Here is a 25,669-nt window from a genome sequence, read left to right as displayed (position 1 = left end):
CACTTGTCAGCCTAAGCCTGGATATTGTCCAGGTTTTGCTGAATTTGGAAATAGACTACTTCAGTATCTAAGGCGTCACGAATGGTGAACATTGTGCAATCATCAGCGAACATACGCACTTCTGACCTTATAATGGAAGGAAGGTCATTGAAGCAGCTGCTGATGATGGTTGGGCCAAGGACACTACCCTGAGGAACTCCTGCAGTGATGTCCTGGAGCTGAGATGACTGACCAACAACCACAGCCATCTTCCTTTGTGCTAGGTATGATTCCAACCAGCAGAGAGATTTCCCCGATTCCCATTGACTCCAGTTTTGCTGGGGCTCCTTGAAGCCACACTCGGTCAAATGCTGCCATGATGTCAAGGGCAGTCACTCTCACTTCACCGCAGGAGTTCAGCTCTTTTGTCCATGTTGAACCAAGGCTCTAATGAGGTCAGGTGCCAAGCGGCCCTGGCAGAACCCAAACTGGGCATCAGTGAGCAGGTTATTGCTAAGCAAGTGCCGCTTGATAGCACTGTTGATGACCCCTTCCGTTACTTTACTAATGATCGAGAGTAGACTGATGGGACGGTAATTGGCCGAGTTGGATTTGTCCTGCTTTTTGTGAACAGGACATACCTGGGCAATTTTCCACATAGCCAGGGAGGTGCCAGTGCTGTAGCTGTACTGGGACAGCTTGACTAGGGGCGCGGCAAGTTCTGGGGCACAAGTCTTCAGTATTATTGCCGGAATATTGTCAGGGCCCACAGCCTTTGCATGATCCAGTGCTTTCAGCTGTTTTTTGATATCATGTGGAGTGAATCAAATTTGCTGAAAACTGGCATCTGTGATGCTAGGGACATCTGGAGGAGGCCAAGATGAATCATCCACTCAGCAGTTCTGGCTGAAGATTGTAGCAAATGCTTCGGCCTTACCTTTTGCACTGATGTGCTGGGCTCCTCCATCATTGAGGATGGGGATATTTGTGGAGCCTCCTCTTCCAGTGAGTTGTTTAATTGTCCACCACCATTCACAACTGGATGTGGCAGGACTGCAGAGCTTAGACCTGATCCGTTGGTTGTGGGATCGCTTAGCTCTGCCTATCACTTGCTGCTTATGCTGTTTGGCACACAGCAGTCCTGTGTCATAACTTCACCAGGTTGACACCTCATTTTTAGGTATGCCTGGTGCTGCTCCTGCCCTGCTGCACTCTTCATTGAACCATGGTTGATCCCCTGGCTTAATAATAATGCTAGAGTGGGGGGTGTGCCAGGCCATGAGGTTACAGATTGTGTTGAGTACAATTCTGCTGCTGCTGATGGCCCACAGTGTCTCATGGATGCCCATAAGTTGCTAGATCTATTCAAAATCTATCCCATTTAGCACGGTGGTAGTGCCACACAACACAATGGATGGTATCTTCAATGTGAAGGCAGGACTTTGTCTTCATAATGGCTATGCGGTGGTCACTCCTACTGATACTGTCATGGACAGATGCATCTGTGGCAGATAGGTTGGTGAGGATGAGGTCTAGTATGTTTTTCCCTCTTGTTGGTTCCCTCACCACCTGCCACAGACCCAGTCTAGCAGCCATGTCATTTAGGACTCGGCTAGCTCAGCCAGTAGTGGTGCTACCGAGCCACTCTTGATGGATACTGAAGTCCCCCACCCAGAGTACATTCTGCACCCTTGCCACCCTCAAGTGCTTCCTCTAAGTGGTGTTCAACATGGAGGAGCACTGGTCCATCAGCTGAGGGAGGCCAGTACATGGTAATCAGCAGGAGGTTTCCTTGCCCATGTTTGACCTGATGCCATGAGACTTCATGGGGTCCTGAGGCGATGTTGAGGACTCCCAGAACAACTCCCTCCCAACTGTATACCACTGTGCTGCCACCTTTGCAGGACATACCCAGGGACGGTGATGGTGGTGTCTGGGACATTATCTGTAAGGTGATTCCATGAGGATGATTCTGCTGTTGCTTGACTAGTCTATGAGACAGCTGTCCCAATTTTGGAACTAGCCCCCTGATGTTACTAAGGGGGACTTTGCAGAGTCTTCGCTGCGATTGCCACTATCATAGCCTGTCAATGCCAGGTGTCAATCCTGTTCCTTTTTTTTTTGTAGCAGCGTGTTACAACTGAGTGGCTGGCTAGGCCACTTCAGAGGGCATTTAGTCACCCTCCATTTAGTCACATATAGGCCAGGCCAGGTAAGGACAGATTTCCTTCCCTAAAAGACATTAGTGAACCAGATGGGTTTTTACAACAACAGATTCATGGCCATCATTAGACTTTTTTTTAAATTCCAGGTTTAATTGCCATGGTATTAGCATCTGCCATGGTGGGATTCAAACCCAGGTCCCCAGAGCATTATCCTAAGTCTCTGAATTACTGGCCCAGCAACAATACCACTATGCCATTGCCTCCGCAATGGTTTTAAGGAGCATCTTAAAACATGCAAGAGGTAGAGAGGCAGAGGTTTATGGGTGCAATGACTGCTGAGGCAAAGCTGGAGAGCAATTAAAATCAAGGATGCTCAAGGGGGCAGAATTAGAGGAGTGCAGATAATTCAGACAGCTATAGGGCTGGAAGAAGTTGCAGAGATATGGAAGAGTGAGGCCATAGAGGGATTTGGAAACAAGGGGAAGTACAAGCACATTATGGGAACTGGACCAAAACACGCACAGAGATAAGTCTTTCAAGGAAAGAGAGATTTAGCCAAGAACACAGATTTTGGGACAGTAAAGAGTCACATTTGTGCAGCACATTTCATGACCTCAAAGCACTTTATGGACAATTAAATACTTCCAAAATTAATACTGACGAAGCCTCCGTAGGGTAGGGCGTAGATAATAAATTTTCTAAAAAGACAAGGATGTAACCCAGAGGAAACAATCTAAGGAATATAGTAGCTGTATGGTGACAGAATCAGGAGCAGAAAAGAACAATGCCATCAATATGGAACACAGAGGAAAGGCAGGAAAGGAGAAGAATCATCAACAGAGTTGGAGGAGGGATAGAAAGCAAGGTCAAGAATAAACAGCAGTCAGAGTCAAGAACACAAGAAATAGGAGCAGGAGTAGACCAAAAAGGCCAGTCAAGCCGCTCCACCATTCAGTATGATCATGGCTAATCTCGGGCTTCAACTCCATTTTCCCACCTGCTCCCCATATCCCAGGGAATTTACCCTGCGAGACCAAAATTCTGTCTATCCCCAGCCTTAAATGTATTCAATGATGGAGCATCCACAACCCTCTGGGGTAGAGAATTCCAAGGATTCACAACCCTTTCAGTGAAGTAATTTCTCCTCATCTCAGTCCTAAATGATCGGCCCCTGATCCTGAGACTGTGCCCGTGTTTTAGATTCCCAGACCAGCGGAAACAATCTCTCAGCATCTACCCTATCAAGCCCCTTCAAAATTTTGCAGGTTTCAATAAGATCACCTCTCATTCTTCTGAACTCCAGAGAATTTAAGCCCCATTTACTTAGCCTTTCATCATAGCACAACCCCCTCAACCCAGTGGCCAATCTAGTGAACCTTCACTGCACTGCCTCCAATGCAAGTATGTCCTTTCTAAATATGGAGGCCAAAACTGCACACACTATTCCAGATGTGGTCTCACCAAAACCCTGTACACTGTAACAAGACTTCTTTATTCTTGCACTCCAGTCTCCTTGCAATAAAGGCCAACATGCCATTTGCCTTCCTAATTGTGTGCAGCATGCTACATGCTAACTTTGTGTTTCTTGTATAAGCACATCCAAGTCTCTTTGAACATCAACACTTACAAGTTTCACACCTTTTGAAAAATATTCTGCTTTTCTATTCTTACAACCAAAGTGAATAACTTCACACTTCCCTACATTATACTCCATCTGCCATCACCTAACCTGTCTGTATCTCTTTGCAGCCTCTCGTGTGTCCTCCACACAGCTTAACTTACCAACTAGCTTGGTATCACCAGCAAACTTTGATACTCTGTCTCTTCATCTAAGTCATTAATATAGACTGTAAGTAGCTAAGGCCCCAAAATTGATCCTTGCGGCGCTCTACTATTCACTGCCTGCCAACTTGAAAAAGCCCTGTTTATGCCCACTCTCTGCTTTCTATCAGTTAACCAACCCTCCATCCATGCTAAAATACTACCCAAACTCCCCGAGTCCTTATCTTGCCTATTAACCTTTTGTGCAGTACTTATTGAATGCCATTTGGAAATCCAGGTATACTACATCCACTGGTTCCCCTTTATCTACCCGATTAGTTACATCCTCAAAATGCTAATAAATTTGTCAAACAGGATTTCTCCTGAGTAAAACCATGTTGACTTGTTCTGATCATACTATGCTTTCCAAGTGCATTGTTAAGACTTCCTTAATAACAGATTCCCGCATTTACCCAAAAACTGATGTTTGGCTAACAGGCCTGTAGGTTACTGTTTTCTCTCTCCCTCCTTTCTTGAAAGTCACATACAACCAGAGTTAACCATGGTAATCTGTGGCACAGGCAGATTGAAAACTTGAACTGGAGGGCTTGAAAAGGGAATGCTGTGAGGAATGCAGAGATGAGTGGCAAAATTATCTTCAGGAAATGTGGAAAAAGGAGGATGGACAGAGCTGTAGCTCAAACATAAATAAAGGCCTTGTTTTTTCTACTCTAAAAAAATCAGTGGACTGATGCAGTAATTTTGAACAGGACAAAGACTATTCTAGAGGTTAGGGAGAGGATAATAATATCAGCAAGGAGGGAGTTAAAAAGGAGTTGGATGGTCAGGAGCTTGCTCAGGAAGCAGTTGACGTAATAGGTTTCAAAAAGACGACTGTGGTAATGTATGACTAGCTATGTGCTCCGAGAATATAGTGCAATACACAAATGACGTGGTTAAAACACTGGGAAAGTCGAAGTTAAGCAAATTCAGCCCTACTCAGGAGCCATTTCAGTGATATCCTACTTTTAGGCAAGGTCCTGTTCCAGAATTCCATGTCCTGCAATGTAATAAGTGCCCCTGCATTTTTCACAATCAGGCTCATCTTGTATACAGGGTCAGTGCACAATTTACTAATGCACAGATAAAGACCAGCTGATCAGATTAATTAGTCATGCCAAAAAACATTATGGACTGGATTTTCATTCGGGGCTGGTTGTGGAGTCGAGAAATTTGCTGGCTCGGCACACCTGCCTCGGGGGAAGGTGCTCGCAAAGACAGGGTTTTTATTCCTGGCGGATGGAGGGGGAAAAGTGAGCACTGACAGGAGTCGTGCCCGCCACCCCCGTAAGGCTTATGGGTGGGTGAGGAGGCAAGCTGTTTAAAAGGCCTTGGATGCTTTGGGACTTTATCCCTCTTATAATTAAAACAGGCCCTCTAGCCCTCACACATACACTCCCCATGTCCCATCCATGCCTTCTCATGCTCTCCTCCCACCCACCCCGCCCCATACCCTCCATTCCATATATAATGGCAATAGGATGCGTTAAAAAGCTCTTTAAAAAAGTCATTCGTAAAAATTGCTTTCACCACATCCAATAAAAGTGTCAATCATCCAGGCCCTTTAAAGTATCAATAGCAGAAACTTCAAGCACTTGAAATCTTTTTACCTGGTGTAAATAAACATTGTGAAATTGACAGAAGGGATCACAAAGCAAGACCTGTCAATCAAGCATGTTTTCCCTGGGCCACAGCTGTTTCAACACTCTAATGGATATCTGGACTCTCTGTCAAGCCTCATTACACACATCCTATTGTCACTATAGGGTTCATTGCCTCTATACAGAGTGAACAGTGAATGAGTGTGCAAGAAGTGCCATAGCTTGGCATGGAGGGTATGAGAGGTCACGGGTGGGGGTGGGGGGGTGGGGTGGGGGTGGTGTAGAGGGGCACAGCTTGGCATGGCTAAGACCTTTTGAATTTGCCTTTCAAAAAAGGTTCCCTCATCCAGGCTATGGTTCATGATTAGCGTGAACCATGACTCTTTGAAATGCTGGCCTGATGCCATGAAAATCACAGACAACTAAGAGATGCCTATCCCTGCAATGGAGCTGGCCAGGTGGGGAGTTCAGAGTGCAGGCTCATGACCCGACCTAACCCACACCCTTAATCCGCACTGCTGAAAATCGGAAACCTCAGGCATGGGATTGGAAATTCCAGAATCGGGTCTCGGCCACCATTTTCACCCTTCCACGGAGTCTCTCTGATCCATGAAAATCCAGACCAATGTTTCAATGCCATTTGCTTCTTGTTTGAAAGAAGTACTCTAATTTATTCAAATTTCAATTAGAATAAATGATGGCGATACCAATTTGACACAGATGTGTATTCCACACACACAACTTAATTTTACAATGCGTTCCATGCCCAACCCACAATGAGCGAGTACAAAGAGCTTTCATGAGAAGCATTCTCAAGGAAAACCACCTACATTTATAGAGTGTTTCTCTACGGTTCCATTGATAAATGTGCTGTCACTGTGGAACTGGTATATACTTGATCCACGCTAACAAAATGCTAACTCAATTTCAACCAGAGCTATGATTGATCTCCGCAATCTGGGGCAGAGAAATGTCAAAATCCTGCCAGTATTTGTAGACAAGGTACCAGCTCAACTTGATGCCACCCACTGCTGAATGACCTGCCAATACTCACTTACCTGTACACACATACAAAGAACAATTAGTTGAACAAGCTCAACTTGTTCAACTATTATTTCAAATAAACCATGGAATTAAACCTAAGAAAGGAGGTGATAAAGCTGGAGTGTGGGGGGAACGGGTGAAGTTCACAGGACTTGAAAAGCAAAAATCAAATTAAATAAACGGGTTGGAAGGAGTGACTTCACCACTTAGTTACAAGACTAAACCCTTCCAACGCCAGGCTAAATGAATAGACAACACTGAGGATCAAGCTCTCACCTGACTTACACTTCTTACCATAAAATAACAAAATCCAAAACTGTGCCAGTATTCACTGTGACATATTCATTGACTGCAATTTTGGCTGCAATGTCTGATATATTTTTGGTGACACAGTAAGGGAATGTGTCCAAACAAAAGCACATTCCAAATATTCACTTTTCAGGCACAAAGTGCGAATTGGTTTACAGGAGGAGATTTACTGAACTGTATTTACAATATCCACTCCTTTTCCACAAAGTGGACAGCACTTAGTGGGTACAGCTCAATTTACAAGATTTTCCAACATCTTAACCAATCTCTTGAAGGCAAGATTTTACCACATGAAAAATACTACCGCGTGATGTTACACAGAACCAGGTGTGCCAATGCATGTTCATTGCCTATTCTCACCTCTATAACATCACAAGTTCCTGCACCTGCCTTTGTTTATCTGCTGCTGAAACCCTCATCCAGGATTTTAATCACCGCCAGGCTCAGCTATTCCAATGCTCTCCTGGATGGCCTATCAATCATCCTCCGTAAACTTCAGCTCATCCAAAAATCTGCTGTTCATATCCTAATGCACATCAAGACACTTTCACCCACCACCACTGTGCTGGCTGGACCTACATAGGCTCCCAATCCAGCAATGCCTCACATTTTAAATTCTCATCTTGGTGGTGTTCAAATTCTTCCATATCTCTGAAACCCCCTTCAGCCCTACAACCCTCAGAGACCTCCGCACTTCTTCAATTTTGCACCTTGGAGGCTGTAGTGGGCTGCCCAAGCCCGGGGTTCTGCAACCTGCAGCTCCAAAGCCTCATGCAGCTCTAACACCTCATTTGTATTTTTTTCCCAGTTGGATCACATTGCTACGTGTTTTTATTGTAGAACTAAAGGGCTAATCATTATGCTGCCCTTTACAATTTCAAATAATTATTTAAATGAAAAATCATCATGCTCCAGATAAACCTGTGCGAGTGGTGCAGCTACACCAGTTATAAATAATGGCTTTGGTTCAAGGAACAGGTTTTATAGTTGTAAGCATTATATCTGAAAAACAGCTGGTAAATTATTCTGAATGTCAATTAGAAGCTTTTTGGAAAAAACATCTCAAGAATCAATAGCTGAAGAAATTGTTTTAATTCTATGGATCTTAAGTTAAAGTTTGTTTTAAAGCTGGCTATACCTAAAGTCAAAAAATATGATAATTCAGTTAAGTCTATTTCAATTTTGATTGCTTTTCTAATGAAATGTAAATTCAATACATGTAATTTATTTATTAACTGTGAAAATTATGCATTTTCACCATAAACACTGGCAACTTATCAAGTATTTGGTTTAGAAATGCTGTATTTTCACCTTGCAACTCCAATAGTTTTTATTTCAGGCAAATATTTGTAACAAGGCTCTTCAGGTAAAAGTTGAAGACCCCTGGCCTCATGCTCTTCATTTCCCTCCCGCCCTTCATTCCCCTCCCGCCCCCCCAACCCATCTCATTGCAAGAATAGACAGAATTTCTTCTAGGCAGTGGCTTGAAGCAGTACAAAGTCAATAGTCTTTCTTTTATTTGCAAATGTTTGTGGGTTTTGTTTGTACTTTTATTAAGAGGAGATTATAGTACTGGGATAGTTTGTCATACTTCAAGTGCTGTTGCAATGCTCTGTATTAACTATTCTTTGCCCCTTACTACTCTTTTCTATTGGGGGGGGGGGGGGGTGATATCATCTAAGAGAATGTACTAATTAAAAATGGATGGCAGGACACTCAAGGTACAGCTCTAGTGGGGGGTGGGGTGGAAAGACTGACAGGGTATTACAGTAATAGATTTAAAAATATTGGAAATAGGTGGGAAAAGAAAAATCTATATAAATTATTGGAAAAAACAAAAGGGAGGGGGAAGAAACGGAAAGGGGGTGGGGATGGGGGAGGGAATTTAAGATCTAAAGTTGTTGAAATCAATATTCAGCCCGGAAGGCTGTAAAGTGCCTAGTTGGAAGATGAGGTGCTGTTCCTCCAGTTTGCATTGGGCTTCACTGGAACAATGCAGCAAGCCAAGGACAGACATGTGGGCAAGAGAGCAGGGTGGAGTGTTAAAATGGCAAGCGACAGGGAGGTTTGGGTCTTTCTTGTGGACAGACCGCAGGTGTTCTACAAAGCGGTCGCCCAGTTTGCGTTTGGTCTCTCCAATGTAGAGGAGACCGCATTGGGAGCAACGAATGCCATAGACTAAGTTGGGGGAAATGCAAGTGAAATGCTGCTTCACTTGAAAGGAGTGTTTGGGCCCTTGGGCTGTGAGGAGAGAGGAAGTGAAGGGGCAGGTGTTGCATCTACTGCGTGGGCATGGGGAGGTGCCATAGGTGGGGGTTGAGGAGTAGGGGGTGATGGAGGAGTGGACCAGGGTGTCCCGGAGGGAACGATCCCTACGGAATGCCGCCGGGGGGGGTGAAGGGAAGATGTGTTTGGTGGTGGAATCATGCTGGAGTTGGCGGAAATGGCGGAGGATGATCCTTTGAATGCAGAGGCTGGTGGGGTGATAAGTGAGGACAAGGGGGACCCTATCATGTTTCTGGGAGGGAGGAGAAGGCGTGAGGGCAGATGCGCGGGAGATGGGCCGGACACGGTTAAGGGCACTGTCAACGACCGTGGGTGGAAAACCTCAGTTAAGGAAGAAGGAGGACATGTCAGAGGAGCTGTTTTTGAAGGTCGCGTCATCAGAACAGATGCGACGGAGGCGAAGGAACTGAGAGAATGGGATGGAGTCCTTACAGGAAGCGGGGTGTGAGGAGCTGTAGTCGAGGTAGCTGTGGGAGTCGGTAGGCTTGTAATGGATATTGGTGGACAGTCTATCATCAGAAATTGAGACAGAGAGGTCAAGGAAGGGAAGGGAAGTGTCAGAGATGGACCATGTGAAAATGATGGAGGGGTGGAGATTGGAAGCAAAATTAATAAATTTTTCCAGGTTCCGATGAGAGCATGAAGCAGCAACGAAGTAATCATCGATGTACCGGAGAAAGAGTTGTGGGAGGGGGCCGGAGTAGGACTGGAACAAGGAATGTTCCACATACCCCATAAAGAGACAGGCATAGCTGGGGCCCGTGCGGGTACCCATAGCCACACCTTTTATTTGGAGGAAGTGAGAGGAGTTAAAGGAGAAATTGTTCAGTGTGAGAACAAGTTCAGCGGACGGAGGAGAGTAGTGGTGGATGGGGATTGTTCGGGCCTCTGTTCAAGGAAGAAGCTAAGGGCCCTCAGACCATCCTGGTGGGGGATGGAGGTGTAGAGGGATTGGACGTCCATGGTGAAGAGGAAGCGGTTGGGGCCAGAGAACTGGAAATTGTTGATGTGACGTAAGGTGTCAGAGGAATCACGGATGTAGGTGGGAAGGGACTGGACAAGGGGAGAGAGAAGGGAGTCAAGATAACGAAAAATGAGTTCCGTGGGGCAGGAACAGGCTGACACGATCGGTCTGCCGGGACAGTTCTGTTTGTGGACTTTGGGTAGGAGGTAGAAGCGGGCCGTCTGAGGTTGGGCGACTATCAGTTTGGAAGCTGTGGGAGGAAGATCTCCAGAGGAGATGAGGTCAGTGACAGTCCTGGAAACAATGGCTGATGTTCAGTGGTGGGGTCATGGTCCGGGGAGAGGTAGGAGGAAGTGTCTGCGAGTTGACGCTCAGCCTCCGCGAGGTAGAGGTCAGTGCGCCAGACAACAACAGCACCACCCTTGTCAGCGGGTTTGATGACAATGTTGGGGTTGGACCTGAGAGAACGGAGTGCAGTAAGTTTGGAGAGAGACAGATTAGAATGGGTGAGAGGAGCAGAGAAATTGAGACAATATCAGGTTTATTACCTGTTTTGATTAAAAATGCAGCTTACACACTTTATTTGATTTGCATCACACAATACGAGAAGATTCATCAAACTGTCCTGTGCTTAAATTGCCATCTTCAACCAGTAACCCATAAGCTTCAACCAACACACAAGGTTTTCACAACAAATAATGTAAACTTAAGATATTTTGTTTTATGATGTTTTAATTAGTTTCTAGAAAATCCAAACTCAGAAATTTAATTTGAAATTCTAACAAGATAATGAAGCATTTTAACAATGCAAACATCTTCATTCTTCCTTCACAAAAACATCAAAAAGTTATTAACTACTACATGTTATTAACTAGTAGTTATTAACTACTATATGGTGTCTTTAACATCGAAAAGTGGCCAAGGTGCTGCACAGAAGTAGAAGGAAAAACAGACAGCAAGCCAAAGAGAAAGAGATTGCTCAAGCCCTTTGCCATACATCAATGAGGTGGATCTTAAAGGAAGACAGGAAGGTGGAGAAGCAGAGGAGTTTGGGGCCTTGTAGGAACTGAAAGCAAAACCATTAACGACAGCACAAACGGTTAAGAGGGATACATGAGGTTGACATCAGGGAAAGAATGTTTGAGAAGTGTTGTAGGACAAGATGTGGTTACAGAAGTAGGGAGAGGGGTCATGGAGAGATTTAAAGGGACTTGGGTTTTAACTTGGGTAAATGTAAGGCTAGCAAGTTTGATGCTTGCTGTGGCAAAGTGTGGCCAAGACCATTTGAACTTCAAGGCCTTTTTTAAATAGACAAGGCCCAAATCCCACCTAAACCCAGAACTAATGCTGCCAGGCTGGTAGATGACCATAGGGGGCCGAACGAGCGCCCAAGAGTTTGCAGCACTCAAGAAATAGTGGAGCAGAGGAGCAGGAAATTCTTCCTCCCGGCTCACAATAAACCTTTTAAAAAAAACTGCCATCAGCCCTATTTTAAGCCTGCTACTCCTTTATAACTGGTGCTCCTCACGAAGCTAGAACTGGGGAGATCAAACACAGATACTGACTGTTAATTTGTCATCGGATCCTGACCTTTGACTGTCAAGAGTGCTTAGCTGGATGGGGTTAGAGCGTCGGGCCTGAAAAAATGGTGACAGGCACAAAGGCGATGCAAGTGAGGTGCATAATTGCTACTAACCCCATTTTTATCTGATGTGGAGTTGAAAATCAGAGAAAGAGAAGGAGGATGACGAAGACAAAGTTGTTTAAGGGAACAAGGTGAAGAACAGGGGCAGAGTGAGGCAGAGGATTCTTGCCTTTGTGAGAAATACAATGAAATCTTTGCGCTCAGCTTTAGAAGCATCAGTAGAGCGGCTGGAAAAGAGTTCTCTGGCATCTGGAATCATTCTTGCACTCCGGAATAATCCTAGAATTAGTGGGTTGTTTTGGCCACAGCAGGCATGGCCAAAGTTGATCAGGTTTGCTGAACTTGCACTCAGTTTGTAAAAATGGGGGCTGTACTGGGGTGAGGCTAGGAAATCAGGAACGATGAGAGAAAACACATGTTTTTCAAGGCATTGCAAGTAGTTAGGCAATAGTTAGGCAAATCAGTTTTCAGTTGAGATGTGGAAGAGGGTAGAGGGTTTGAAGTTATAAGGTGTAGTTTTAAGCGAGTTGTGATGAAGTTTGGTCAGGGTCTTTCCCAAGCTCAGTTGGGGGAAGTGGGGTCGAAGGAGAGAAGGTAAATATGATAACAAGGATATAGGGAACAAGTCAGGAATGATCCTGTCAGAGAAGAGGACCACATACTTCATCTCCTGTGCACCAATCTCCTTCCCATCCCATTAACCACATCCACTTCTACCCACCCCTACCCTCCACTTTGTATCCCACCAGAGGATCACAGCCCTTACCACAATTTCTTCTAGAATGGCTGTTCACTCGTGAATTAGGCCCTTGCTACTCAAGCTTACTGAGTAACTGTTGACTGAATCTTGGCTCTTGCATGGTAAGATCCAGCCCCTTAATGAAGCCACCACACCTGTATATAGATTCCTCACTTTCCCCCTCCAAACCATCAGTCGTGTTGTGATCCATATTAACTGATCACAGCTCAGTCTCTTCCCCACACCTCCTGCACATTACCACCCTCTTTTTACCAGTTCTCACACCTTAGTTGGTTGTGGATAATGAATATTTTAAAGCAAAGCTCCATCTCGCATTTCTTACAAAGATATCCTCCCTCACCCTTTGTGCTGAACAACTCTATCTTCAATTTCAATTCTCATCCCAGTTCATCTCACAATCTTCCCTGATTTTATTTACCTCTATGCCCTTGGTAAACCTCTCTAACTCCATAAGCTCTCAGATCCATATTCACAGCAACCTTGTCACCTCTCACGGCATCTCTACCACAGACAAGTCATCTACAGCCATATATCTGTACTTTTCATCACCCACATTCCCCTTCCTCCTTCCACTCCAACTTTCTTCTACATCTGCCCTTGGAAAAACTCTCCCTCAAGATATTAACAACTACAATTTCAAACTGCCCATCTTTTCATCTTCCATACTTCTGGATACTTGAGCCTACCTGGCACATAATTGGTTCAGCCATCCATCACCAGATCTCGCAATACCACATCAGGTATCATCGAGACTCACTCCCCACTCCTCTCCATTCATAACTCTCAATTTCTTTACTCCACTATCAAGCGTATCCTTAAATCTATCTCCTCTTGCCCCTCCACCCTCACCTCCAAAAACCATAAAGAGCTCGTGGACTTTCTGGTTACCAAGGTTGCAGCCAGCCAAATGCTTCCTTCCTGCTTTCTTTGTTAGCTTGGTCAACAACTTAACAAAATCTCCCCCTGCCTTAGCCCCGAATCTGGATTGCAACCCCTCTCCTCTCATGCTCTCTCAAGGGCTTGTCGCATCCAGGAGATCTATTGTCTGCTCCTTTGATGCCATTCCCACTAAAATATTCATCACCCAACTATCCCTCCTAGCCTTTGTGCTAGCTGAATTGTACATGGTCCCCTCTCGTCAGGTACTGTCCCTCAACCATTGAAATCCATCATCTTCTCAGAATCAAAAACGTATGATGGCATGTATATCATTGGAAACTACTGTCCCATCTGGAATCTCGCTTCCTCCTCCAAAGTCTGAGAACATTTTTTCACTACCCAAACTCCAGTTAGGTTTGCGTCTCTGTCAAACTAGCCCCAATCAAAGTCACAAATTACAACGCAGTTTTTTGGCCTCTCTGCTGACTCTTGACAATCAGCCACACCATCACCCTCGAACCCCCGTCCTCTGTTGCTAAATCAGGAGGACAGCTCTCGCTTAGTTTCATTCTTAGCTATTTGATGTAGGCAGAGCATTTCCAGCAGTAGCTTCTCATATTACCACCAAACTTTTACCTCCAGGGTCCCACAATCACCTGTTTTTGGTCCCCTGATCTTCCTCATCTGCATAAATGCCTCTTGACAATATCATCTGAGTTCTAAGGTCACCTTCCACATTCACCTTGCTCAAAATTCGCTATCATTTCTCTCGATCCTTCCATTGCCCCCCTGTTGTCAGACTACTCATCCAACATCCAGTCCTGGATAATCCACAATTTATTCCAGTTAAACAGTGGCCATCATCTTTAACACCTGCCACAGACTCCGTGCCATTGCGCCCAATTTCATACCCTTCGTCAGTCACTACCTCAGGCCAAACCAGACTGTTAGCAACATGGGCATCCTATTCGCCCTGAACTGTGTTTCTGCTCCTATTTCCTCTCCATTTTCTTCACTACATATCTGTGAAGCACCTCAAGACATTTTTTTTTATTTTGAGGATGCAATATAAATGCAAATTCTGGTTGTTGTAATAGTGATAGGATGGATTATAATAGACTGAACAGTAAAATAAACTTCACCACACTTCAGGAGGAGAGCAAAGATCCATTTTACTGACGAGGCTAAGGCAAATGTTTAATTTTCTCTTAAGGTTTCAAGAACACTTGAAGGATACTGCTTCCTAGCATAGATTGCGGATACCATTAAGCATTTCTGCTCCAACCATCACCTTTTCTAATATAGTAATGAACTGTCTCATGTTAGACATGTGCCTTTTTTTTGTTACACACACCTGCTGAAACTTGATGTGAACAACATTACTCTACACAGGACATGTACAACAACTTGCATTTATCAAAAGTTTTATGTAATAAAATGTTCTAGTTGCTTCACAGGAGCGTTATGACACCAAGCCACAAAAGGAGATATTAGGGAGGGTGACCAAAAGCTTGGTCAAAGAGATAGGTTTTAAGGATGGTCTTAGAGGAGTAAAGAGGGCCGAAAGGGAATTCCATAGCTTATGGCCATGGCACTGAAGGCAGAGCCGCCAATAGTGGAGTAATTAAGATCAGGGAAGCACAAACGGCTAGAATTGGAGGAGCTCAGGTATCTCAGAGGATTGTAAGGCTAAGAGATTATGGAGATAACAAATGGGTAAGGCTAGGGAGGGATTTGAAAACAAGGGTGAAAATTTTTTTTAAAACTAGGTGTGCTTAACCAGGAGCTTATGTAGGTCAGCGAGCACAGGTGACAAGTGAGCAAGGCACGAGCACAGTTTTGAATAATTTCAAGTTGATGGAGGCTAAAATGTGGGAGATCAGCCAGGAATGCACTGGAATAGTCCAAAAGGTAACAAAGCCATCAATGAGGGTTTCAGCAGCAGATGAGTTGAGGTAGGGGTGGAATCAGACAATGTTATAACAGGGGAAATAGACAGTATTAGTGATAACACGGATGTGGTTGGAAGCTTATCTTAAGGTCAAATATGGCACCAAGTTTGTATACAGCCTGGTTCAGCCTCAGGCAGTTGCCAGGGAGAGAAACAGAGCTGGTGGTTAGGAAACAGAGCTTGTGATGACAACCAAAATCAATGGCTTTAGTCTTCCCAGTATTTAGTTGGAGGAAGTGTCTGCTGATTCAGCATTGGATTTGGATAAGCAGTCTGATAATTTAAAGCCAGTGGAGCAGTAAAGAGGCAGTGGTGAGGCAGAGTTGGGTTTCATCAGCATACATGTAAAAACTAACACTGTGTTTTCAGTTGATGTCGCTGAGGGGCAGTATGTAGACGAGAAATAGGAGGGTTCAAAGATAAATTCTTGGGGGACCCCAGAGGTAATAGTATTCAAGTGGGAAGAGAAGCCACTTCCGGTGATTGGTTGGCTATATTTTGATAGATAATAATTAAACCAAGCAAATGCAGTCGCATCCAGCCAAACAACGCTGGAGAGGCTTTGGAGGAGGATTGTTATGATCGCCAAAGAGACCGTTAACTTTTAAAAAGAAATCCAAGTTCCCGACAAGATTACAAGTCTTAAAACTTAGTTTGCTTGTTACAAACAAAGCAACATTGGCTAATTGGTATTGCGTGGGCACCTTATATGTTAAACTACAGGAAAGTACTTTCCCCACTAACTTTCACCATAAACAAAAATCCCACACTGTGGTTATACTTCACACTAAGTAGGCCCTCTATTCTACTGGAACGAGTCCAAAGTGATTCTTAACACCCGAGGGTTTACTTCTGTTCTTTTCCTTTCCCAGTTTGGTGACTTTTAAACCCAGAACTGTCTTTCACAGCGAGGGTTTTCCTGGAGATTCACTCTCTAGCTCAAGCTAGTTGAATCTTCCAGCCTCGTTTTAAATTCTCACAAATTTGGTCTTTTCAATGTGTGTGTGAACTCCCACATTCCTGAGTGGTGAACCATAGAGACTTGCTGCCTCTCGCTGGTCTCTCTCTTTCTCCTATCCCAGCAGAATGACCTGTGAAATTCAAGGATATCTTTTAAGAGAATTGGAACTCCACTGGCCCTTTATCCAGCTCTACTTGTCCCCACCCCCCCTTAAACCAGCTTATATTTCACCTCTCTTCTATTTTTACTTAGTTCTGTTGAAGGGTCATTCGGACTTGAAACATTAACTGTGTTCCTCTCCGCAGATGCTGCTAGACCTGCTGAGTTTTTCCAGGTATTTTTATTTTTGTTTTTATCTTTTAAGAGAACCGTGTAATCCGATCTTAAATGGTTTAGAAATATCGAAACACAAAAAATAGGAGCAGGAGGAGGTCATTTGGCCCTTCGGGCCTGCTCTGCCATTCAATATGACCATGGCTGATCTTCTATCTTAACGCCATACTCCCGCTCTCTACCCATTCCCATTGACACCTTTAGAGTCCAGAAATCTCTCTATTTCCTTCTTAAATATATTCACTGACTTGGCCTCCATAGCCTTCTGTAGTAGAGAATTCCACAGGTTCATCACCCTCTGAGTGAAGAAGTTTCTCCTCACCTCAGCCCTGTATCCCGAGACTGTGACCCCTTGTTCTCGAACCCCCTCACCACCCCAGCAATAGGAAACATCAGCCCTGCATCCAGTCTGTCCATCACTGTCAGAATTTTATACGTTTCAACGAGATCCCCTCTCATTCTTCTAAACTCCAGTGAATACAGGCCTAGTCGACCCACTCTCTCCTCATACGACAATCCTGCCATCCCAGGAATCTGCCTAGGGAACCTTCGTTGCACTCCCTCTATGGCAAGTACATCCTTTCTTCGTTGAGAACAAAACTGCACATAATACTCGAGGTATAAGCTCACCAAGGCCCTGTACAGCTGCAGTAAGACATTCTTGTTCCTGTACTCAAGTCTTCTCGTAATGAAGGTCAACAAAGCATTTGCCTTCTTAACTGCTTGCTGCACCTGCATGCTTGCTTTCTGTGATTGGTGTACAAGGACACCCAGATCACTTTGTACATCAACATTTCCCAATCTGTCACCATTTAAATAATACTCTGCCATTCCGTTTTCCCTACTGAAGTGGATAACTTCGCACTTATCCACGTTATACTGCATCTGTCTAAATCAGCATGAAGCCTCTTAACACCCTTCTCACCACTCATATGCCCAGCAAGTTGTGTTGTCAGCAAACTTGGAAATATTACATTTGGTTCCCTCATCCAAATCATTGATATATATTGTGAATAGCTGGGGCCCAAGCACTGATTCCTGCAGTGCTCCATTAGTCACTGCCTGCCTCTCCAAAAAAAGACCCGTTTATTCTTACTGTTTCCTGTATGCTAACCAGTTCTCAATCTATGCCAATATATTACCCCAATCCCATGTGCTTTAATTTTGCACACTAATCTCTTATGTAGGACTTTATCAAAAGCTTTCCGAAAATCCAAATACACCACATTCACTGGTTCTCCCTTATCTATTCCACTAGTTACATCCTCAAAAAACTCCAGTAGGTTTGTCAAACATGATTTCCCTTTCATAAATCCATGTTGACTTTCTCTAATCACATTGATATTTTCTAAGTGTCCTGTTATCACACCCTTTATAATAGGCTCTACCATTTTCCCTACTACTGATGTTAGGCTAACCGGCCTGTAATTCCCTGTTTTCTCCCCCACTTCTTTTTTAAATAGCGGGGTTAAATTTTCCACCCTCCAATCTGCTGGGACTGTTCCAGAATCTACAGAATTTTGGAAGGTGACAACCAACACATCCACTATTTCCATGGCCACCTCCTTTAGCGCCCTGGGATGTAGATTATCAGGTCCTGGGGATTTATCAGCCTTCAGTCCCATTAACCTTTCTGGCACTATTGTTTCAGTAACACTAATTTCCTTCAATTCCTCCTTCTCACTGGACCCTCAGTTCCCTAGCATTTCTGGGGAGTCATTTGTGTCTTCCTCCTGAGGACTGAACTAAAGTAGTTGTTTAATTACTCTGCCATTTCCTTGTTCTCTATTGTAAATGCTTCTGTTTTGCACTGTAAGGGACCTACATTTATCTTCAGTAATCTTTTTCTTTATACATACTTATTGAAGCTTTTACGGTCTGCTTTTATATTCCTTGCAAGTTTACTCTCAAACTCTATTTTTCCCCTCTTAATCTCTTGGCCCTCCTTTGCTCAATTCTAAACTGCTCCCAATCCTCAGACTTGTGACTTTTTCTAACAACTTTATATGACTCCTCTTGGGATCTAATACTATCCTTAGTTTCTTTTGTTGGCCGTGGTTGGGCTGCTTTTCCGATTGTGTTTTTTGCACTGGAAAGGAATGCATAACTGTTGCAACACATGCATTTATTCCTTAAATATTAGCCATTGCTTCCTATGCATTTTCCCCCTCTCAAAGCCCATTTCCAAGGCAACAGGGATCGCATGAGCTTTGTTTTCCAGTAGAAATGATGACTAGCTATCCTTTAGACCCCAACTTCATTCCATCATAAAATTAAATAAACAGACAGGTTAAAATATAGCCATTAATAAAACCTGACATTTTTAACCTTTCAGGGACTTTGGAAGGTAACAGTCTATCCACAGCCAGCTTCTGTCATTGTTTACAAGTGTGAACATCTTGCACCTTCTTCCCAGTTTAACAATCTGCCCCCGCTTTAATCTTTAACAATCAAACCACCCAGATTTGCTGCCAGCTGAACTCAGAATAAGTCAAATGACCCTCTTCATTGCTCCATTTTACCCTACATTAAAACTCAGTCCCAAAATATAACAATCTTATAACACTTCACATTTGAAAGAGGGTGGCGTGTCAGGAAGGATGAGGAGGGATAGTTTATCATAGTGTTACAATCGTTGGCCAGACCCTAGGACACTGGGGAAGATCCAGTTAGGAACCAATAATGTTTTGTTTAAAGTAGATAAAAGTTGACATCTGCTTTTGGACTAAAGCCACAAGATTCCACTGGTTTCGAACAAATAAAAACAAAATTTACTATTCAAGTTCAGAAAGTAAAACAATTTACAATGTGTATCTTATACTATAACATTCAGGTTAAGTATGAGGTACATGTGAATTAACGAATGAACTGTAGTCAAGCACATCACACTACAGAGTAAATGACAGGTGCAACCAAGACAGAGCCCATAGATTTCTCAAGAACCCACCCAGGCATTAGTAAGCACAAGGTCAAACAATATCACTGAAACACTGCTTCACAAAGGATTCCCAGCTTCACCTTCAAACATCACTCCTTGGAATTCTCTCCAAAAGTCACTCCCACTCAGACAGCTTTAACAATGGCCCACTTCTCAGGGTTTCAATCTCACCTTTCAAGATTCCTTCTTCCTGGATTCCCAAGTACACTCAAACATAAGTTTACAAACACACATTCAGAACACCACTGCTCTAAAGGAGTACCTTTGCCCCAGTGGCCCTCTTTACTTAAAAAGTCTGACCTCCGCAGCCCTTTCTTTAGCTTAACTGGGACCTGTCCCTGTCTCTGTGACACTTCCAGGCTGACTTCCCGAAACTGACTGCCTCAAGAGGAGTTGACGTTTCGAGTCCAACAGTTGAAGGGTCATGTTGGACTCGAAACGTCAACTCTTTTCTTCTCCACCGATGCTGCCAGACCTGCTGAGTTTTTCTAGGTAATTCTGTTTTTGTTTTGGATTTCCAGCATCCGCAGTAGCTTTTTGTTTTTGCCTCAAGAGGAGTTGTTCACTGACCCTTGGACTGATCTGGTGACCTATCCAAAGACTCCCAGGGGGTCCTACCCTTTTTACTAGGCAGGGACCAATGTAACAAGCATTGGAACATCCTGTACCTTAAATGTTACAATCTCCATCGACTGCTAATTTAACAACCAGGGACACAACAATCAATGGTTTCATGACAACAGTCACAAAGAATCTCTTTGGAACCCTGAAAAGTGTGAGGTGATACACTTTGGAAGGAGTAATTTGACAAGGAAGTATTCAATGATGGGACTTTGGCGTGTGTGTCCATAGATCTCTGAAGGCAGAGGGGCATGTTAGTGGGGGTGGTGAAAAAGGCATATGGGACACTTGCCTTTATCAATCGAGGCATAGATTACAAAAGTAGGGAGGTCATGTTGGAGTTGTATAGAACCTTGGTGAGGCCATAGCTGGTGTATTGTGTGCAGTTCTGATCGTCACATTATAGGAAGGATGTGATTGCACTGGAGGGGGTGCAGAGGAGATTCACCAGGATGTTGCCTGGGATGAAACATTTAAGTTATGAAGAGAGGTTGGATAGACTTGGGTTGTTTTCGTTGGAGCAGAGAAGACTGAGGGGCGACCTGTTCGAGGTGTACAAGATTATGAGGGGCATGGATAGGGAGCGGCTGTTCCCCTCAGTTGAAGGGTCAGTCACGAGGTTCAAGGTGAGGGGCAGGAGATTTAGGGGGGATGTGGGGAAAAACTTTTTTACCCAGAGGGTGGTGACAGTCTGGAATGCGTTGCCTGGGAGGGTGGTGGAGGCAGGTTGCCTCACATCCTTTAAAAAGTACCTGGATGAGCACTTGGCACGTCATAACATTCAAGGCCATGGGCCAAGTGCTGGTACATGGGGTTAGGTAGGTAGGTCAGGTGTTTCTCATGTGTCGGTGCAGACTCGATGGGCCGAAGGGCCTCTTCTGCACTGTGAGATTCTGTGAACTCTGATCAGAGCCATTTCAGCACTTTAGTGGAATAACAACCTGATTGAAGGGATTCAACCAGGATGGAATTGCAGGAAAATTGGGCATGGATTTGGGAGGCAATATCAGATTCAGGTATAAAAAAAAAGTTATGGGAAATGTAGAAAAGGGGACATTTTCTCAATTAATTTAAAAACGCCTTACTTGCATTTGAAACACAAGTATTAAAATTTGGCATTATATTTGAGGCTAGGATTTTCAGAATCATAAAAAGCATGTTATTCAAAACACACACTAGATCAGCCCTTCAATACTGCATTAGTTCAAATCTTCACATAAATAGAATTATCACAGCAAGGGTATGCTACCATTTATACCCATTAAAATTAGATTTTGTAATCAACAAGAGGCCATTATAAAACTTTTGACCATATCTTTGTAAAATTTAATCTACGGTTGAAATAGCTGGAAATAAATCTAGCATACCCAGCTGTCCTATGCCTTACTCCGGAACCCACTTTGCAGAGACAAGAACAAGAGAATTTGATGGGATCTAAACTACTAACAGATCATAAATTCCACTTTAAGAAGAAAATTGCAAATGTAAAATATATGAACCAAAATTCTCAATTTTCCTACGCACTTAATGAATTTTTCTAAATTCATGAGTTTGGCAGTCAGTAAAATCACTTTTGGCCTCATGAAATATTGTAGAAAATTAAATGCTCCAGCAAATAAAGAGAGGTGCTTTTTGAAAGGCATCAGTATGAAAAAATAAGAGTACATATTTGGTAGTAACACAAATAAGGGATTCAGAGGAAGCCAGACCACAAAAGAGTTTAAAAACTGCATCCTAAGTCAAATGTCATCTCCCAGATGCAGCACAAGTTAAGATACAATGAAAATTTCCCTGGTACACCAGCCTAATCTTGCAAGTGAAGTCTTACAGACATCACCAGCATAATATTTTCTAATTTCCACTCCAGTTGTTGTTGCGGCCCCCAAGAGCCACAAGTGACAAGGTTGACTCTGCTAACATTAATTGCCATTGCTCTGTCTGCTGTTGAGGAGCAGTGTAGGCTAGGTTGAAAAAAAATTATGCTCTGGGAGGTTAAAGGATCATGTGTTACCTGATATGCCATCTCCTTTAAACTCCAGCCCCCAACAATTACTTCTCAAAGGAATGGGGGTTGGGGGCAGGGAACTAAATCCATGGTATCACTCATTTAGTATTTCCGGGAATGCATTCCCCCTAAGCTTTCCAAAACCATGTCTCCAACCTCAATCTACCGTCACACTGCTGCAACATGCAAAAGGTCCATTAACATCAACATTTCTGTAAATCAGGAGTTCCTCAGCTTTTTGTCTTAATGGCTCACTTAATTGCACACCATGGAACATGATTAATTTTAAATTTAAGGCAGCCAATGCTCCTAATACTTTGTATTTATCCGAAACTGAGTATATTAACAGATCTTGGTATTCTACTTTAGGATTTATTCAACAATAAAGCAGCAGCAGTGTGGACAGCTTCTTGCAAATTCCAAAGACACAAAATTTAAACACAATAAATTAACCCAGTAAGGAAGAAATATAAACACAAAACGAACTTAAGTGCTTCAACTTAATGTCCAGATTGCCAGAGCCACTGAGCCAAATACAACCCAGGAGACAGTCTTGGCTCAGTGGTAATATACTCATGTCCGGAGATAGAAAGTTGTCGGTTAAAATCCCACTAAAGAGGCTTGAATACAAAGTCTAGGCTGACACTCCAATGCAGTATTGAGGGAATGACCATTGAAGGTGCTCCCTTTTGAAAGAGCTGTTTTCCTTTTCATTTCTTCTTTCATGGGAGTGAGTGATGCTGGCAAGGCCAGCATTTGTTGCCTATCCCTAATTTCCCTTAAACGGAGTGGTTTGCTAGGCCATTTCAGAGGGCAATTAAGAGTCAACGACATTCGTGTGGATCTGGAGTCGCACGTAGACTGGACCAGGTAAGGGTGGCATATTTTCTTCTCTAAGGGATGTTAAACCGAGGCTCCATCTGCTTCGAATGGACAGAAAAGATCGAATGATACTATTTCAAAGAAGAGCTGTAATGTTTTCCTCCATTATCTTGGGCAATATTTATCCCTGAACCAACATCTGGCCAAAATCACATTGCTGTTTCTAGAATTTTGCTGTCTGCAAATTGGCTGCCACATTTCCTACATTACAACAATGATTACACTTCACAAGTACATCAATCACTTCACTGCATTTTAGGGCACAGGATGTCATGAAAGGCACTCTATTAATCCACATCTTTCTTTCAGACACTCCTTTTTTTAAAAAGACTAAACAATCAGTGCTAACAAGAGATAATCTGAGAGAGTTTCATGTTTGCTGAGCTGGATGAAGACTGCTCAGATTTGACTTGCTTCAAGCCCTTGAAAACCAGAAAGCAACATTTTACTAATCCAGTTTGCACGGATGAATTTACTAACTCATGCACCACAGTGCATTCAATTTTGCTTTGACTAATTCTTGTCTAATTGTTTTCCATGCTTCAGCTTTTGAACTACCTCACTGGATCTCCTAATTGCAAAGAAAGAGTTCATCTTTTACCAATGCAGAAAACATATTTTGTCACTGATGCACATGCAAGCCTACAAATATCCTTTAACACACTTAGTTTAAATCATAACATCAGAAAACAAAACACAATAAAAACCCAATTTTGCCAGAAAGAAGGCACTAATATATTTGTAATCCAACTATTAGCAGATCAGGTATTATAATTATAACCATGGTCAGAATTTTATGCCCCACACCCCTACTAAATCCACACACGCCCACACCACATCACAGGCTGGCGGGGAGCACCTAAAAATCAGATGGCAAGGTGGGGAGGAGCACTGTGCCCATCGCCTACTAGCCTCAGCTGGAATTTTTCCATTAGCGAGGTAGATATTGGGCAGTCCACCCACATTTGGTCCAATTGAGGCCCTTAAATGACCAATTAATGGCATTTTACTGGGGGGGTGGGGGGGTGTAAATGACATGTGGCAAGGCCGCCAGGTAAATTCTGCACTCAAAAGGCAGCAACACCCCACCCCTAAATGGTAACTGCCACCCCTACTTGTCAACCCACACCCTTCCTGATCGCCGGCCCCCTCCCCGGGTCCTGCCTGACTGGACCTGGCAAAGCCAATCTGAAGAACATCGGGGTTCAGCCTCCCATTGCTGTTCATCGTAAGGGACTGCTGGAGTCCCAGCAATGGCCACCACTCCCAGTGGTGCTGCTGGGACTAGAAAGCAGCCAGCAGGTTAGCCGGCAGGGCTGGGAGCTGGGAAATCCACATGGGGGCAGAAGCCACGACCTCAGGCAGTTAATAGCCTGTCAACCATAAAATTTAGCTGTGCTTCCTGGAACAGCAGAGGCAGGCTCGCCACTGACTTTTTAAAGAGGTGGTGGCAGGGTCACTGCCTCCATGAAAAATTCCACCCCAGTTTTCAAATTTAAAAAGAAATAATCTAGAAAACCAGAAGTCCAAGTAATTGCAACATTTCAATAACTGCTAGAAATTCAAATGTTATAAATGAAGTCAAACAATTGTGTATTTTAAGACCGTCTTACCTAATCTAAGTTCTCCAAAATTGCCACATCCTATCTTTTTTCCAACCCTGAAGTTGGGTCCAACCATTAAAACACCAGAACTGTGGGCACTTCGTCCACCACTCCTGCCCATTCTAGATCTTTCATCCACTTTATCTTTATCTTTAGTTTTCTCCATAATGAGTTCCTGCTTATAGCAATTTTCTGTATGTACTCGGTTATGCACTTTCAGACTGTATAGTTCCACAGCGGAAGCATCATTTGGAATAAAATCAGTGTAGCAGCACTGGTGTTCAATCACAGGCAGAGTATTCAAAAATCATTATTTTCATCCCATTCGCAAAAGCTTCCTTGGTAACAACAACAAAGATGAACAAATTCCACCATTTGTACAGGATATTCGTCCCAACTAACGGTACACTCAATTGTAGAGGACCTGAAAAATAAAATAAAAATTAATTATTAAATCAAACAATGTTATCACTTTGATATTTAAAAGTGGGAAGAAAACAGGCTTAGTAGTACACACCAGCCATGAACATCTACACCATCAACAACTCACTTCAGGCAAAGCACCACATACTTTTCCCAAGAGTATAAAGAGACACACAACTTGTCAAAGGTCAAAACTAATACGGCAGTTGATGCCCTCAAAGAACAAAGCTTCTACATGCACCCTGCCTTCAGCAAAATGCCAAGTTAGCGGACTTGGGTAACCAATATTCTTGCTGAAGCAGGCAAAAACATTGCCCATGCACACACAAAAACAAAAATTGTAATGTTGCACATTTTACTAATGTTGCAATAAAGTAAATAGAAATGAATACATAAACAAATTTGGATTTTAAAAGAATCAGTTTTCTTGAATTCCTCACAGACTAGTCTACAGAGTGACTAAATATTTCAGACTCCAAAAATGCAAGCACACCCTCA

At 43.4% G+C, this 25,669-nt stretch overlaps 2 protein-coding genes across 3 annotated transcripts in view; one reads left to right on the top strand and one right to left on the bottom strand.

The window, feature by feature from the left end:
* LOC144695841 (casein kinase I) overlaps window positions 1–25,669 on the bottom strand; it is a 296,518-nt gene that overhangs the window by 265,984 nt on the left and 4,865 nt on the right. For both annotated transcript variants that reach the window (XM_078566880.1, XM_078566871.1), the window contains exon 2: window positions 24,758–25,172. In XM_078566880.1, the coding sequence (XP_078423006.1) occupies window positions 24,758–24,914 (157 nt within the window). In that variant the 5' untranslated portion in view covers window positions 24,915–25,172. The remainder of the gene's footprint in view (window positions 1–24,757; window positions 25,173–25,669) is intronic.
* cep120 (centrosomal protein 120) overlaps window positions 15,783–25,669 on the top strand; it is a 293,666-nt gene continuing 283,779 nt past the window's right edge. Inside the window, exon 1 of the mRNA XM_078566851.1 lies at window positions 15,783–15,796. The gene's annotated coding sequence lies outside the window, so the exon portion shown is untranslated. The remainder of the gene's footprint in view (window positions 15,797–25,669) is intronic.

The sequence above is a fragment of the Cetorhinus maximus genome, chromosome 2 (genome assembly GCF_964194155.1).
Source record: "Cetorhinus maximus chromosome 2, sCetMax3.hap1.1, whole genome shotgun sequence".
Lineage (NCBI taxonomy): Eukaryota > Metazoa > Chordata > Chondrichthyes > Lamniformes > Cetorhinidae > Cetorhinus > Cetorhinus maximus.
The sequence above is the reverse complement of the archived record's forward strand: the minus strand, read 5'-3'. Positions and strand labels throughout refer to the sequence as shown.